We start from the raw sequence: 13,280 nt of genomic DNA, 5'->3' as shown, positions 1-13,280 counted from the left end.
GCCAATGTAGCTCAGTTAACACTGAGGTAATGGATGAATTGGACATAATGCAAGTTTGAATATGGACCACAGAGTTTTAAATGAAGTTACATTTTTGAAGATGGAAGACTGACCTGGAGAGCAATGGAATAGTTCAGTTTAGAGGCAATAAAGGCATAATTGAGTGTTAGCGGCAAATTGCCTGAGACAGGAGGAAAAAAGTTGATGTTGCGAGGTGGAAGTAGGCAGTCTTGTGATTGAGTGATATGCAGCATATGATGTTATGGTGGTCTTAGGCCAGAATCTTCTGCCTTTCCACCTCCACTAGCTCTGGGCAGGAGGGCCCAGGTTTGACCTTTCCCTATGGAGCTGCTATCTCTGCGTCCCCCTCCCCCCACCGTGAGATAGCACCCCTCCACAACGTTTTGCCTTGGATCGCTATGTGATTGTTGAGGATGTTGTTTTGGCAGCATCCAGGGCTTCCTTCATGGCAGGGCTGTGCACAAGAGCTTCTGATTTGTCTTCCAGGATTCTCGGTTGGGCAGAAGGACTGCTGCTGTCCACTTAATAGCCTAATGGACAGAAGATATGGGGGCCTTCCTCCTCAGTGTGGGTATCTTGCCGCTTTTTTTCCAGGCAGTGCACAAGGCACCCCCTGAGAGCAGAAGATTCTGTCCTTAGTGATTATGCTGATATATGGTTGTAAGTTCACCTCAGGATTAAATATGACAATAAAGTTGCAAACAGTCTGGTTCAGCCTTAGACAATGGCAAAGAAGAGGGATGGAGTCAATATTTAGGGCACAATGTTTGTGGCAGGAATCGAAAACAGTGATTTTGGTTTCCTCAATATATAGTTAGAGACAAATAACGTGACAAATCAGAGAAAGTGGAGAGGTCGGAGAAGTGATGGTGAAATAGAGCTGGGTGGCAGCGAAATACTTATAGAATTGGCCTCCGGTTTTCAGATGTTGTAGCCAAGAGGTAGGATGGAAAATAGGAAGAGGCCAAGGATAAATCCTTGAGGGACACTGGAGCTAATGGGGTGAGGGAGTGGGAAGAGAAGCCATTGCAGATCATTCACTCCCTGTGACTGGAGAGGGCAGTTCCTCCCAGCTGAGAATAGTGGGGAAGTATTGGAGGAGGATTATTCTGATATCTGATGTTACCCTTGGTTTAGTATACTTCTCACTGTGAATGAAGCCTGAACTCTGTGAGACAACATTGTGGAATTTGTTCTTATTTAATTAGCTCACACTTTTAACAACATTTCTTTTTTCATGAATACACTCTTGTCTAGTTGTTATCTTACAAAACTGACCTTATCTAGAGTTTAATGTTTATTGTGACAAGAACAAATTAGTTTGCTCCTGTTAATGATACTAGTAGCAAAATTGGAATTATCATAGTGATTAAAAATGAACCTGTTGAACGTGGTATATTTCTATTAGGTAGAAAATATTGATGATCAAATAAATTAGGTAATTGGTTCAATGTTGATGTTTCAAGAAAGATAAAATCATGGGTCAGAATTTTGGATACTGTTCTTGATGGCAGATCAGGAAGTGGGCACCACCTCCTCTCTCTTAAGTGCCAGCAGAGTGCATGGGAGACATGTGCAATCATGAGACAAGCAAGCTTCACTGTCATCAGCAAACAATGCAGCAGGTACAGACAGGCTATACAAAAGCCTTCCGCACAAACCGAGACTCTTCATCACAGCCTCCACTCTCCCACCCCAATACATTGCAATTAACATAATGTTTATTGAAAACACAAAGGTGGCACAGATGTCATCCAAATTTAAATTTCACTTGCAAGTATTTCAGATTACATTGCCTTAATATGCATCACCATTATTTGCTGAGGGTATCTTAAACCGAGAACTCGACAGAGACCTCTCCACTTCGCTCCTTTATGCCCTAGACTTCACCCTCTGTCCTCTCTTGGATCCTTCTTCCACTCACTCCTCCATGCACCATAGAAAGCATTCTTTCTGGTTATATCACAGCTTGGTATGGCTTCTGTTCTGCCCAAGACCGCAAGAAACTAGTTAAAAGTTGTACAAGACATTGGTAAGGCCACACTTGGAATACTGTGTGCAATTCTGGTCACCCTATTATAGAAAGGATATTATTAAACTAGAAAGAATGCAGAAAAGATTTACTCGGATGCTACCGGGACTTGATGGATTGAGTTATAAGGAGAGGCTGAATAGACTGGGACTTTTTTCTCTGGAGTGTAGGAGGCTGAGGGGTGACCTGATAGAGGTCAATAAAATAATGAGGGGCACAGATCAGCTCGATAGTCAGTATCTTTTCCCAAAGGTAGGGGAGTCTAAAACTAGAAGGCATAGGTTTAAGGTGAGAGGGGAGAAATACAAAAGTGTCCAGAGGGGCAATTTTTTCACACAGAGGGTGGTGAGTGTCTGTAACAAGCTGCCAGAGGTAATAGTAGAGGGGGTACAATTTTATCTTTTAAAAAGCATTTAGATAGTTACATGAGTATGGTGGGTATAGAGGGATACGGGACAAAAGCAGGCAATTGGGATTAGCTTAGGGGTTTAAGAAAAAAGGGCGGCATGGACAAGTTGGGCCTAAGGGCCTGTTTCCATGCTGTAAACTTCTATGACTCTATGATTCTATGACTCTCAAAGGTCGTGAATGTAGCCCAATCCATCACACAAACCAACCTCCCATGCATTGACTCTGTCTACACTTCCCGCTGCCTTGGCAAAGCAGCCAGCGTGATTAAGGATCCCATGCACCCCGGACATTCTCTCTTCCACCTTCTTCCATCGGGAAACAAATACAAAAGTCTGAGGTCACGTACCAACCGACTCAAGAACAGCTTCTTCCCTGCTGCCATCAGACTTTTGAATGGACCTACCTTGCATTAAGTTGATTTTTCTCTACATCCTAGCTATAACTGTAACACTACATTCTGCACTCTCTCCTTTCCTTCTCTATGAGCACTCAAGAAACAATACTTTTCACTGTGACATATGACAATAATAAATGAAATCAAAGCAAAATATTCTCAACCGCCTAATCTCCCCTCTCCACTGATTTACCCTTGCTGATCCCCAGCCTCCAGGCAAGCTACCATTCACTGCTTCCCTCTTTGTACCACAGAATTTAATGAGGAAAACTGCTGACCTCAGAAGCAAGTAGACCAACTTGACTGGTTACACGCCTACTTTAAAGGACCATGCCACAAGAGTCTCATGCACCACTGACTTTATCATGAAGGTAGAATTATTTTACAAAGGATTTTACCATAATGAATGCTCATGACATGCAAGCAGGAACCCTGCCATGAGATGGTATGAGATCCAACCTGCTACAAACATGTGTTCATCACTAAATTTGAACCTGCCATAAGGAACGCAAAGTATCAGCTTCCACCTAATTAAGTCACATTGCCCGCCACATTTCCCACTCTTCCTGGTTCCATAAAATCCAAAACCCCTCCCCTCCCACCACCCCCAGACTTGTTTTCAGTCAGAGCCTGACACTTTGTCCATTTTTGCTAAGATTTCGCCCCAGCTCCCATCCTACCCATTCCCTCCATCTCCTGCCTCTGTCTATTCTCCTTCCCAGCACGTTAGAATATATTGGCAAATACCCTTAATGTAAGCACATCTAGCAGATGTAAGTTGTTAGAAGTGTAGAAGACAGTTAGTAATGATGGAAATACATTCATGAACGAGATACTGTTAGCTACAGCTGCATAATTGCTGTCTGACATTATAGAAGAGCAATCTAGGATCCTTACATGGAAGCGTGCAGTTTTCATTGAAGATACAGAAAAATCAGGTCCCGAGTACATTACAATAGCCTAGAATAACTGGGTTGATATTAGCTCATGGGTATTTCTTACCTTGCCATATTAATTGGATTGAACCCCACTAGAACAGGGATGAACTTGTCTAGGTTGTTCATGCAGACATCCAGCTGACCAGCTACAAATGGAGCCTGCAAGCAAGAACAGTATGTCATGCGACCTTAAAATAAAAGTAGATTACCACCATGCTAAACCATGATAAGCCTGAGATACCAGAAACTTAAGCTGCTGACCCCCATTCCTTAATTGTATTATTTTAAACATTAGCTTCATGCCACAAGTCAGCAATAAGAACTGTGTGATGACAAATATAGTTTCTTATTGTACTACATTAAGTATGGAAGTGATTCCATGTCCCTGCTCACAGTAAGCGAGAGTGTGAACTGTGGTGACAATATTGTATCTCAATATCCTACCCATGCTTCCTGCGACTTCTCCTTTGATCTTTTATGGATCATGGAAACACCCTGCTAAAGAAGACTTAAGGCATATTAGAAAATACCAATAGGCCCAAAGTTTGTTTGAAGTCTGGCAAAACACTTGTGAACTCCTCATACCTTCCTAAATCTTGATTGGTTGGAATTGTGGTGTGCTGTTAGTAATGAAAAAGTTAACTCTTTATGTTTACATTCTTTGTTCACTGCCTTAATGAAGGTGTTAGGGAGAAAAATGCAGTTATTCAGCTATAATGTATTTCACTCTCACTCTCAGAAAACTAGACAATGGCTCTTGGAGTTTCAGACAAAGCCTTTATTATGAACTGTACAGTAAGGACCAGTCCCAGTGCTCCAACTAGTGGTGCACCAGGAAAAAGCCTCAATCCAGGAATTCAACAGTCATTTATAGTTAAGATCCAGTTACAAGAAATTAGCATATACCAATTAAAGATTTATATTTGCACAGAAGTTATATCTATATCCACTCATTACTATCGATTAGGTTTACATCATGCATACATAAGGTATAGTTGTCCAATTACAATTTGTGTACGTCTGCCTAATTATAATATAGTAAGAAGTCTCACGACACCAGGTTAAAGTCCCACAGGTTTATTTGGTAGTAAATACCATAAGCTTTCGGAGCGCTGCTCCTTCGTCAGATGGAGTGGAAATGTGCTCTCAAACAGTGCACAGAGACACGGAAATCAAGTTACAATAAGCAGCGCTCCGAAAGCTTATGGTATTTACTACCAAACAAACCTGTTGGACTTTAACCTGGTGTCTTGAGACTTCTTACTGTGTTCACCCCAGTCCAACGCCGGCATCTCCACATCATAATTATAATATCACCAAGCAATGATAGCTACATGTCTGACCAATGGTATATCAGTCTCCCGTCTCTCTCATTTTCACTATTCCTTGTTCTAATGGACAAACATGAGCTGTAGCTGCACATTGTTCAATTGAATGGTCCTTGATTCTTATCTGGGTCTGCTTCAATCAAGACCTGTGGTTTTTCTCATTGCTTTCCCTGTGTGACTGAGATATAACTTGCAGCTTATGTGATTATTAACCCTTTCAGAAGGCATAGATCTATTCTTAAATGGGTTACTGCCTTAAAATAGAGATTATAGGAATGTTGCATGAATGTGCAAACATGTTAACTAATAATACAATTATAAACCATATTTGGTGTTAGTTTGAAGATAAATTTATATTCCCATGCTTTATCAAGTTCAATCATAATAACATTCATGATTTTCATTACACCACACAATTAATTGACAGTTGATTGCTGTTAAGTGCTAAATAATTTACACTACAAAGCAAATCCTATTGGCAATGGGAAAGGGGAGAGAATTTACTGTCAAAAGACCTAATGATGCTTTCAGTACTGGGGTGACAGAATGCAATAAACAATGTAATATTTTGCCTCAACCACAACATCACCCATGTCTCTTAGCGATTTAGTCATAGATTGGAACATCAGATAATAAGTTATTTATGAGGGTGATTAATCATTTTCACAAATGACAAGTGTGTGGGTGGGCTCGGCTATGTGAGAGAAATTCTAAATGGAAGTTGAAATGTGAATATATACTGGAGAGTTAGTTTGATCTTCACTGCCTAAACAATAATCTCGTGCAGTCAATCACCCACCCATTGTAGATCACGGTTTTCGGTAATCCAACTGATCTGTAGGATGACGAAAGTTTATCGCATTGGTTTTTTAAAATATATATTTATATTAAGCTTGGAATAACTGGTGCAGAGCATATGCCACATGAAAAGAACAATGACAGTAAACACTCAATTTGAAATTATATATGAATTCCACTACACTTACCGACAATCCACACGAAATTCCAATGAACATTACTTTATTTTTCCTTTCTGAAATCTACAAACAAGCATTTCATTTAATAAAAGTAAGACGTTTCTCATCATTAACTGTACTGTGCCTTCTCACTATTAATTTAAAAAATATGCCGCTAACAATATAACACTTAGGAACTGATTTTCAAAGCATAATGTTCTACTACATTCTTGGTGTGAAAATAGCAGGTGCTTTTGAGTAGTAATGGAAATAAAAATTGAAAGATATAAAATGAGATACTGATTCGCAATCAGTCTTCTAAGACTACCCACAAAGGAAAGATCTACTGCCTCAAAAGAACACAAATATAAAAATCAGTAGCGGTGGAAATACATTTTTTGTTTGAAAGTATAAGTAATTTTATTTGTACCTAAGTTCATTCGGAAAAATTCTGCCCAATTTTTGGTCAACGGTCAAAGGTAATTCCCAAAATATTATGAAGGCACAAATAAAGGAACCATAAATGGATTCCTTAAATGCAACACATGACATAATCTACTGTGGAATTTCATTTTAAATCTGAAGAAAACTGCAGAGTAATAAACTTATGCAATCATATATGATGCAAATGAAAGTGAGGAAGTGTGGGATAGAGGGAAAGTTGGTCGATTGGATAGGTAACTGGTTATCTGATCGAAGACAGAGGGTGGTAGTGGATGGAAAATTTTCGGACTGGAGGCAGGTTGCTAGCGGAGTGCCACGGGATCAGTGCTTGGTCCTCTGCTCTTTGTGATTTTTATTAATGACTTAGAGGAGGGGGCTGAAGGGTGGATCAGTAAATTTGCTGATGACACCAAGATTGGTGGAGTAGTGGATGAGGTGGAGGGCTGTTGTAGGCTGCAAAGAGACATAGATAGGATGCAAAGCTGGGCTGAAAAATGGCAAATGGAGTTTAACCCTGATAAATGTGAGGTGATTCATTTTGGTAGGACTAATTTAAATGTGGATTACAGGGTCATAGGTAGGGTTCTGAAGACTGGAGGAACAGAGAGATCTTGGGGTCCATATCCACAGATCTCTAAAGGTTGCCACTCAAGTGGATAGAGCTGTGAAGAAGGCCTATAGTGTGTTAGCTTTTATTAACAGGGGGTTGGAGTTTAAGAGCCGTGGGGTTATGCTGCAACTGTACAGGACCTTGGTGAGACCACATTTGGAATATTGTGTGCAGTTCTGGTCACCTCACTATAAGAAGGATGTGGAAGCACTGGATAGAGTGCAGAGGAGATTTACCAGGATGCTGCCTGGTTTGGAGGGTAGGTCTTATGAGGAAAGGTTGAGGGAGCTAGGGCTGTTCTCTCTGGAGCGGAGGAGGCTGAGGGGAGACTTAATAGAGGTTTATAAAATGATGAAGGGGATAGATAGAGTGAACGTTCAAAGACTATTTCCTCGGGTGGATGGAGCTATTACAAGGGGGCATAACTATAGGGTTCATGGTGGGAGATATAGGAAGGATATCAGAGGTAGGTTCTTTACGCAGAGAGTGGTTGGGGTGTGGAATGGACTGCCTGCAGTGATAGTGGAGTCAGACACTTTAGGAACATTTAAGCGGTTATTGGATAGGCACATGGAGCACACCAGGATGATAGGGAGTGGGATAGCTTGATCTTGGTTTCAGATAAAGCTTGGCACAACATCGTGGGCCGAAGGGCCTGTTCTGTGCTGTACTGTTCTATGTTCTATGTTCTATGTTCAATTATAACATAGCTAGGTGAAGAATACATCATTACAGTCAGACTTACTTTGTTTAACATTTTAATTCCTGCCTCTGGATTATCCTCAGGTAGTTCCTGAGAGGTTATTAGTGCTCTGCAGATCATACAAAAACAAAATAAGATTTTTTTTTGTGGAAGCACTTCATATAAATACAAATCCTATATTTCATAGTTCACACTTACTTGTCTCCCCCAGCAATAATGTAACCATAGCTTGCTGTTTTGAACAAATTGTTGAAGGAAGACTGAAACCAATAAAGATGGATTAGATCACTTTAACGTGGCCTACAACACAACATTCCTAACAAACATGTTAAGAACCATGAAGTAAATAAATAATTAGTGTCGTCAATAGGCATTAACCTTTAGTTTTTCCTGCTTTTCTCTCACTAAGCCACATGCCCCGAGCCAGAAAGGGCAAGGAGGTATCAACCAGCTTTCAATTCTCTGCCACTAATCTATTAGTCAGTTCAGTGATAGAAGATTGGCATTGATTCAGAACACTCAATTTTAATCGGTTTACAGAATAAATGCTGAAAATAATATGCAGGTCAAATTGTGAAATGACTGATTTGGGGCTGTAGATAATAAGTATAAAAGAGATTATTGCTAAAACTCGATGGCAACTGAACCATTTTAATAAATGAGCTATAGAATCATCTAATCATAGCCTGGTTGATTCAAGGCAATAGAAAATCTGATCAACAAGCTCCCCTCCCTGACAGTTTCCAAAATTGTTTGCTTTACACTTTTTTTTAATGGCTTTCTGCATGGAAGTCATTACAGGACTCTTATTTGTATATTTAAGTAGCCTTCTACTTGTTTCAGGAAGACGGGTGGACTACAGGCCCTCCTGAAGATTATATTAGACAGGCCATGGACGTCCAAGGTAGTCCACCCAACTTTCAATTGCCTGTCTTTCATGTGAGAAACAGGGGATGGCAGTCACTTTCCCTGTTTCTCCATAGTCAACCACCTAAATGAACAGAAGGCAGCAGCAGCACGTATATTCCCTCACGAGTCAGTCTTCACTGGTTTTGACAATAGAAATTCAGAGCTAAGCAAATTTCCCTTAGAATATATCAGTTCAGAATGTTGATCATCAATTGACAGAAGTGTGCAGTTATCAGAGTGTCATTGAATGGAGTGTGCGAGGTATATAACAAACTTTACTATATCATAGATATCCCTGACTAGCTAATCAACTTCCTCGGCATAATAATCATGTTTAAAGAATAGCAGAATAACTTTAACAAATATAAATGCAAAGTCACATACATTGAAAATATGATGTGATGAAGATATGTGCTTCACAAAGGTGGGCAGTAAAAATCAGCTATGAGAAATTTTTAATTGTTAAGAGAAATACATCCTGCTGATCTGCAATGGTTATTGGAAAGACCAATCATATTTTAGGCTGCATTTCAAGCGAAATTTTCTGTATCCTTATGTACACATCTTCTAATCTTATGCAATTCATCAGCAGGCTATTGGTTTATTGAAATGCATTTGGAGACAGCTGATAAACATAATTTCAGGACCTAGGACTTCATAAAAATAATTTCAATTTTTTGAGAGTCTGTATATGAAAAGAAAGATGATTGACTCATGAGGAAATATAGAAATCCTATTGAGGGTCAGAGGAGAACCATTACATTGATACTTAGTTCAAGGACCTTCAATTATCAGAACAAACTAAGAGAACTGAGGCTTTTTTCCTTCAGAAAGATCAAGAAGAGTTGATTGAGGTAATTAAAAGAATGAAAGGATGAGACAGATCCCATGTGAATAAGCTATTCAAGTTAAGTAGGTTAGGGAAGACAAATGAATTATGAAAGGAAAAAGTCAAATTATGTGCTACAAGGTATTCTTTTTGTATTGCAACAATGTCTGGAATAAGTTGACAAGTGCATTCAGTGGAGATTTGTTCTAAGCACTCAAAAGAGAGTTTCACAAGTTCCGCAGATGGCTGACTTATAAGATGTCAGGTTTATGTAGTCGAATTATCACAGAATTCTGGAGATTGTCACAGCACCTTCAGGGTTTAGAGAGCAATTTCCCAGAGTTTTCTTCTTGAATTAACTGTTTTTTTCTTTGTTTTTCCTTTACTTGGAAGGTTGCACAATTAAGTGGAGGTGGTGGTGATGGGGAAGGTGTGGCAGGGAAGGATGGGGATATGCAGAAACTTCAACATATCAGATTGGGATGGGCTCAATAGACTTGCTGGTCTCTATCCATCCATTTTGTATGGTTGTTTGAAAGGAGGTATAATTCAGGCTTTTAAAATACTGATAGGAATTAATAATGGAGAGACAATGTAGATGATTTAATTTTGATGGTGTGTACATTATTAGTAGGCATGAATATGAAATCAGCAAGCCTCATGCAAGATTTGAGATTTTCCACAGAGTAATGGATGCATGGAATAAACTCCCAGCTGGTGTAATTAAAGATTTGTTGTAGTGTTAGATTGGGTAGGTACTTATTTAGGAAGTGGACTAAAAATCATAAGGATACACAGAGACTTGGATCGCCAAATGCTATGTAAAACATGGGGCTGGATTTATGGCCCCATGGAGAATTTGAAGGTGGGGGGTTATGTGAAACAAAGCAGGTGGCTAGCCTACCACCTTCCTGCCCACCACTGTCCTGCTCCCAATATGATGGAAGGTGGGTAAGGCGCTAGGCAACCTGTCCACCCTTAAACCTATGGAGATGAGGGTGAGGTAGCTAAATGGATACAAAATTGGCTTCTTGACAGAAGCCAGAAGGTGGTTGAAGAGGGTTGTTTTTCAAACTGGAGGCCTGTGACCAGCGGTGTGCCTCAGGGATCAGTGCTGGGTCCACTCTTATTTGTCAATTGTATTAATGATTTGGATGAGAATATAGGGGGCATGGTTAGTAAGTTTGCAGATGACACCAAGATTGGTGGCATAGTGGACAGTGAATAAAGTTATCTCTGATTGCAACGGGATCTTGATCAATTGGGCCAGTGGGCTGACGAATGGCAGATGGAGTTTAATTTAGATAAATGCGAGGTTATTCATTTTGATAGATTGAACCAGGGCAGGACTTACTCAGTTAATGGTAGGGCATTGGGGAGAGTTACAGAACAAAGAGATCTAGGGGTACATGTTCATAGCTCCTTGAAAGTGGAGTCACAGGTGGACGGAATGGTGAAGAAGGCATTCAGCATGCTTGGTTTCATTGGTCAGAACATTGAATACAGGAATTGGGACATCTTGTTGAAGTTGTACAAGACATTGGTAAGGTCACACTTGGAGTACTGTGTACAGTTCCGGTCACCCTATTATAGAAAACATGTTATTAAACTAGAAAGAGTGCAGAAAAGATTTACTAGGATGCTACCGGGACTTGATGGTTTGAGTTATAAGGAGAGGCTGGATAGACTGGGACTTTTTCCTCTGGAGCGTAGAAGGCTGAGGGGTGATCTTATAGAGGTCTATAAAATAATGAGGGGCACAGATCAGCTAGATAGTCAATATCTTTTCCTAAAGGTAGGGGAGTCTAAAATTAGAGGGCACAGGTTTAAGGTGAGAGGGGAGAGATACAAAAGTGTCCAGAAGGGCAGTTTTTTCACACAGAGGGTGGTGAGTGTCTGGAACAAACTGCCAGAGATAGTAGTAGAGGCGGGTATAATTTTGTCTTTTAAAAAGCGTTTAGACAGTTACATGGGTACGATGGGTATAGAGGGATATGGGCCAAATGCGGGCAATTGGAATTAGCTTAGTGGTTTAAAGAAAGGGGCGGCATGGACAAGTTGGGCCGAAGGGCCTGTTTCCATGCTGTAAACCTCTATGACTCTATGAAATCCGTAAGTAGACAATTAACTGCCTCTTATTATTTATATGCTTATAGAACCTTAGGATTCCCTTTATGTTCGCTGTCAGTCTCCTATCATGCTCGCTCCTTGCTTTTCTTATTAGTATTTTCCAATTCACCTCTGGTCCTTCTCTTTTCAGCCCAATTGTCCATTGTATTTTGGACATCTGTCACACATGCACTTCTTCCTATTCATCCTCACCTCTATCTCTCTCATTAGCCGGGCATATTAGATTTATTTGTCCTACGTTTTCCCTTGACACTGCCTGTAGTATATTTTCTTTGAAGAGGCTCATTATTCAGCCACTTCCTTTTCAGCCAACATCTGATTCCAACTCACTCGACTCAGATACAGTCTCACCCCATCAATGTTGGCTTTCTGCCAATTAATTATCCCTGCTCTGGATTGTTCCTTGTTCTTTTCCATGGCCAAGCTAAATCTTATGGTACAATAATAATTGTCCCCTAAATGCTCTCCCATTGATACCTGATCCACTTGAGCCAACTGATTCCCCAGAACTAGATCCAACAGTGCCTGCCCTCTCATTGGATGGAAACATACTGCTTATCCCTTTGCACTTTTCCTATCCCAGTCTTTATTTAGATAAAGAATTCTCCCATCATAATTACTCAATAAATCTTGCACCCCTCTGTAATTTCTTGGCAAAGTCAAAGTCCCTTACACTAGTTGGTGGTCTATAACTACACAAATGAATGTTATCATACCTTTTTCATTCCCTAGCCAGATAGATTCTGTCCTTCACCTCTCTGGAACATTGTCTATCTCCAATACTATAATGCCATCTTTACTCAATGTCGCAATTGCACCAAGTTTCCATCTGGCAACCTGTGCCAGTAGCTCAACAATCTTATTAACCACACTCCTTGCATTCACATATACGCACAGTTACTTGGAATTGGGCTTTTTAAACTTTCCTCCTTACTCTGAACCCATCTCATGACTTACTTTTGCTAGTCTAATTCTATCAAACTCACCAAGAGTTCTATTGTGTTAATAATAGTCTCTGACATATTCTCCTGATATAAAAGTACACTTCACACTGTAAACACTCATAAATCTGTGCTGGTTACTCTGTTCTTGGTATACCGATACACTGCACACTGTAAACCCTCATTAATCTGGACTGGTTACTCTGTTCCTGATATACCGATACACTGCACATTGATGGGATAATAGGTGTCATTCGTTCCTTCAGCATGATGTGAAGTACAATATGATTTCCTGTCAGCAATGGCACCACGCAAGACTCTCTATTGGCTCCAGCTCATTTGCCACATGCTTTTCCCCTCTGCTCCAGCTCCCACTCAAAGATCTTGACACAGGAACACACATTTGTTTCAGTACAGTTGGCAACTTGCACAAAAGTTATTGAACAGCTACCGAATGTGCCCTTGTTCATGGATGATTGAGCTCTCATAGCGCACACTCCGGAGGATATTCAGCTGCTCGTTGATTGTTTTGTCTGAGACTCTACTGTGTCTTTAAGAAATGTATTTTAATCGTGTTTCACTGCAGTTCTTTTAAGACAGGTTTTTTGCTTGTTGCCAACCTGTCTGAGTCGAT

The 13,280-nt window shown here is 40.2% G+C and overlaps 2 protein-coding genes across 2 annotated transcripts in view; one reads left to right on the top strand and one right to left on the bottom strand.

The window, feature by feature from the left end:
• LOC144493660 (cerebral cavernous malformations protein 2 homolog) overlaps positions 1-12,762 on the top strand; it is a 440,921-nt gene extending 428,159 nt beyond the window's left edge. The window contains exon 11 of the transcript XR_013497771.1: positions 12,746-12,762. The gene's annotated coding sequence lies outside the window, so the exon portion shown is untranslated. The remainder of the gene's footprint in view (positions 1-12,745) is intronic.
• Positions 1-13,280, bottom strand: part of gckr (glucokinase (hexokinase 4) regulator) — a 72,351-nt gene that overhangs the window by 45,106 nt on the left and 13,965 nt on the right. Inside the window, exons 5-8 of the mRNA XM_078212944.1 lie at positions 8,036-8,097; positions 7,880-7,946; positions 6,111-6,164; positions 3,861-3,955 (exon numbers count right to left, since the gene is read on the bottom strand). Of these exons, the coding sequence (XP_078069070.1) occupies positions 3,861-3,955; positions 6,111-6,164; positions 7,880-7,946; positions 8,036-8,097 (278 nt within the window). The remainder of the gene's footprint in view (positions 1-3,860; positions 3,956-6,110; positions 6,165-7,879; positions 7,947-8,035; positions 8,098-13,280) is intronic.

The sequence above is a fragment of the Mustelus asterias genome, chromosome 5 (genome assembly GCF_964213995.1).
Source record: "Mustelus asterias chromosome 5, sMusAst1.hap1.1, whole genome shotgun sequence".
Taxonomy (NCBI): Eukaryota; Metazoa; Chordata; class Chondrichthyes; order Carcharhiniformes; family Triakidae; genus Mustelus; species Mustelus asterias.
Note: the sequence above shows the minus strand (reverse complement) of the source record. Positions and strands in the feature narration are given on the sequence as shown.